Source organism: Babylonia areolata, chromosome 18 (genome assembly GCF_041734735.1).
Source record: "Babylonia areolata isolate BAREFJ2019XMU chromosome 18, ASM4173473v1, whole genome shotgun sequence".
Taxonomy (NCBI): Eukaryota; Metazoa; Mollusca; class Gastropoda; order Neogastropoda; family Buccinidae; genus Babylonia; species Babylonia areolata.
Window position 1 is genome coordinate 36,153,151 of NC_134893.1, and position 4,432 is coordinate 36,157,582.

At 45.0% G+C, this 4,432-nt stretch overlaps 1 protein-coding gene across 1 annotated transcript in view; it reads right to left on the reverse strand.

The window, feature by feature from the left end:
* Positions 1-1,572: 1,572 nt before the first annotated feature.
* Positions 1,573-4,432, reverse strand: part of LOC143291961 (serine/threonine-protein kinase meng-po-like) — a 20,748-nt gene continuing 17,888 nt past the window's right edge. The window contains exon 3 of the mRNA XM_076602112.1: positions 1,573-4,432. This exon is cut by the window's right edge and continues 411 nt beyond it. Within this exon, the coding sequence (XP_076458227.1) occupies positions 3,926-4,432 (507 nt within the window). The 3' untranslated portion in view covers positions 1,573-3,925.

A 4,432-nucleotide genomic window follows, 5' to 3' on the forward strand; every position in this document is an offset into this window, starting at 1 on the left:
TTTTCACCAGATGTGGTGTGGCGTGTATAGATCAGTCTTCATGTTGTTGTTTTTTCACCAGATGTGGTGTGGCGTGTATAGATCAGTCCGCACGTGATAACGCTTCCTTGAAACTGAAACTGAAACGGAGGTGCCTGAGCGTGCAGATACGCTATGCCACATCTTAAAAAAAAAAAAAAAAAAAAAAAAAGAGAAAAAAAAAAAGAAAAGTATATATATATATACACTCGTTGCCACTCCTATCTCTGTCTTTGCCTGTTCCTGCTTCCGTCGTTGCCGCCTTGCCAATACCGCTGCTGGCGGTAGGTAGGTAGGTAGGTAGGTAAGTATACCAGCCCTCTAATCATTGTCTATTGTTTCCTGCTGTCTGTGAAAGAGTTAAGCTGAAAAAGTACACGCTGTGACGAGCTATTTCTTTGTGCAGACGCTGCTCTGCTACAAAGAACATAATACTGCTGTTACGCGCCGTGGGTGTATAAGAGATGCTGCTGCTGCTGCTGCTGCTGTTGTTGCTGTTGCTGCTGTTGTGGCCGCTATCCGTTTGTCATTTCTGCTGCAGCTGTTGTTACTGCTACTGTTACTGCTACTACTGCTACGGCTTCTACTGCCGTTGCTACAGATGCTGGGCTGCAGCAATTGCTACTGATTCTCTATACTGCCATTGCTACTCTGTGCTGCTGCAAAAAAAAAAAAAACAACAAAAAAACTGCTACTGCTTCTACTGCCATTTCTACTGATGCCGGGCTGCAACATCTGCTACTGCTTCTTCTGCTGCCCGCGTTGCTACTGATGCAACTTCTGCTACTGCTTCCACTGTCGTTGCTGCTGCTGCTGCTGACCACTCCTGCCACAACTATCACGATTCAGCATTTCCGCTGACTGTGCAGGCAATACTGCTCCACAGTTTTACTCGGGTATTCTTCTCTATACTGCTGCATCCAATACCGTTCTGCTGCACTGTTTTCTGCTACTGCTGGGCCACAGAGAGAGAGAGAGAGATGGGTCGAGAGAGAGAGTGTGGGGAGGGCGGGAGTGTAGGGGGTGGAGGTGAGGAGGGGTGAGGGGGGGCGCGGGGGGGTGGGGGTGGGGGGTAGGACGGAGAGAAGAAAAGTGAAACAAAATGCTGTTCAGCCATAGAGAGAAGGAGGAAAGAGGAGACAGAGAAAGAGAGAGAAACTGAAAAAGGCTATAGAAAACGGAACTTTAAAATCTACTCATCTATCTGCCCATGCGAGAGACAGAGGGACAACAGAGAGAGTGGTGGAGACAGAGTCAGACAGAGGTAGAGAAAGACAGAGACAGAGAGACAGAAAGACAAGACAGGCAGATGCTAGACAGGCAAGCAGGCAGGCAGGCAGGCTGGCAGACAAACAGACAGACAGACATACAGACAAAGAGAAAGAAAAACAAAAGTGTGACGTAAAAGCCAGGAAACAGCACAGGCGGATTTTTTTTTTTATAAAGTTCTCATCGAAACCAAGAACAATGACCCCCACTGATTTCACAGAGAGAAGACAACAAAGACAAGCCACATGTTCCTTTGTTCGTTTCAACATTTTATTCCTTGGATTGTTCAGATCACCATTCCTTCATTCTCTACGCAAAAAAAAAGAAAAAGAAAAAAAAGGGGAGTAAAATCAACCAGCCCCTTTCTATATGCAGGTACAATGTTCTCAGCAAAATATCACAAATACCAGAACTATAACATGCACAAAAAACTGCTCTTTTCCTTATTCACACACACACACACACACACACACACACACACACACACACACACACACACTGTGAGATTCAAACCAAAGAAAAAAAAATCATCCTTTGACCCCAAGGCATGGTCGATAAACAATAACATTTCAAAACAATAAAATCAACCATTTCAGTCACTTAAGTATAGGCCTATTCATTCAGTTGATTTTACAACCGACAGGACGCCATGGTGAATAAACTGACATGCGCCCTAGTAAACAGATAACCAGTACTTATATTTTGTATTTGTATTTCTTTTTATCACAACAGATTTCTCTGTGTGAAATTCGGGCTGCTCTCCCCAGGGAGAGCGCGTCGCTATACTGCAGCGCCACCCATTTTTTGTGTATTTTTTCCTGCGTGCAGTAGATCAAAGATGACAACCTTTCCAATCTAAAATGCGCTCTGATCCGTGTTTTGGATATGCTGCACTTTTGGCTTCGTCTAACTTTCCAAACCAGTTGTTTTGTTTTCATTGTTTTGTTGTTGTTGTTGTTGTTGTTGTTGCTGTTGTTGACTTTATTGTTATTGTTGCCTTGATTAAACAAAATGTACCTGTTGAACTAAACTCAGTGCAGAAAATACTTAAACGTATAAGCCTTATACTTATCCTCTCCTCCTGAACAAAATCCGTACAAGTATTTATCAAATATTTTCTTTCGATAATAAATAAATGAATAAACAAATAATACATCAAGACACAAACATGAATTCATAAAATATACACATATAGATAAATAAATAAATAAATAAATTCGTGGAATCAACGTGGTAGTTCTACTCAAATATGACATAATACAAATGTACATTACAAAAAAAATGAAAAAAAAAAAAAAATCTGCCACACCGAAATCAGAATCTCAACCTCATCGTTGAACGGAGTTCTCAAGCCTGAGATAGAAGAAAGCTGTGCAGCAAGATTGACAAAACGAACATGAATTGGCCGGATGTCCGTGACCCATATCAGTTATTCCATTATCACCAGCTCTCTCTCTCTCTCTCTCTCTCTCTCTCTCTCTCTCTCTCTCTCTCTTGCCCTTGAGGGCTGGATGTAAAAAAGCATCTATGCTTACTTCACTACCCTCGTGAAATAAACATCCGTTTTGTTCTCTCTCTCTCTCTCTCTCTGCAGTTAGAAAAAAGGAATATGACAGAACCAAAAAAACACGTAAACAAACGAAAGAACAATAAATTATACCGACACGGAAAACAAAAGGACGACCGGTGTCAAAGAAGCCAACAAAACGATTAAACAAAACAGCAGCTGGTGTTGTACTTCATAGTATTTTTTAACAAATGTTATGTCATGCAGTCCGTCATAAATGCAACGATATTCCTATAATAAGTCATGACAATGTGTCAGACACTGAACAAGAGACCCTGTTAATATCATAAGTTACTACATCACTGCATCAAAACGAGCTCAGTCTTTCCGAACAGTCCACAGTGACAAGTCATTTCTACCCACCCGTTCAAGAGTGAAAAAACAACAACAACAAAACCATCCCAAATATCATACCCACAAAGGGAAGAACCAAATCCCGAACAAGCGCAGTCAGCATGGCAGAGACTACAGCGAGGCAGGCTTTACAGTCTTGATGCCACAATGTTGCACTGCACAGTCCACCCTGATCAACACCAAGAACAGAGTTCCGTTCAGTTCTGTTACTCAAGGAGGCGTCACTTCGTTCGAACAAATCCATATACGCTACACCACATCTGCTAAGCAAATGCCTGACCAGCAAGCGTAAGCCAACGCGCTTAGTCAGGCCTTGAGGAAAAAAAAGAAGAAGAAGAAAAAAGCATAAACAGAACCCTAACGCTTTGTCACGAACAGAACTAGGCATGGGAAAGCTCTGATAGTCTTTGCGCGTCACCAGAGAAGGCAGGCAGACCACATGGCATGTTCCTTAAGGGAGGCTGTCCACACACACAACACAACACCTCTAACAAAAAGGTGAGTAGATTCCCCAAGAGGAAGCAACCCCACCCCCAACCCCCTCCAAACAATACTAGTAGGCGGTCAAAAAAGTTCTTGTCCAGGCACAGAACTTCCCACCAAAACAAAGTTTCTAACAATGGCACCAAGTTACTGAAAGTCAGAGTAGCGTCCCACGAAAGGTAAAAAAAAAAAAAAAAAAAAAAAAAAAGACCGTCCAAGGTGGACGGTCCGGGATCATAGCGACAGCAGCCACTCGGAGATCCTCCTCTCCCGGAGACGTCGGTCCACGCGGGTCTCGATGCCGTGGTCCTTCAGCATGGTGGCCAGCTCGTCCATGTGGGCCCCGGAGGCCGAGGAGCCCGACTCCTCCTCGCTGTCGTTGACGCGAGGCTTCTGAGTCCAGTCATCCGACAGGTACTTGTGCACCTCCACCACCTCGCAGCGCCGCTCCGCCTTCACCTCCAGTGCCTTGCGGAACAGCTTCATGGCGCGGGGCGTGAACCGCCGCCACTGGGAGGGCATCTTGGTCGTCTTCCTCCGCTGCCACAGCACGAACTCGTTGAAGTACATGTCGCCGATATCGGCGTTCTCCCAGGGGAAGTTGCCCGTCAGCATGCAGAAGAGCAGCACGGCCAGGGCCCACACGTCGGCAGACTTGCTGACCGGAACGTTCTCGTTGCGCACGGCCTCGCACACTTCGGGAGGCGTGTAGGGAATGCTGCCGTTGTTCTTACGGACCAT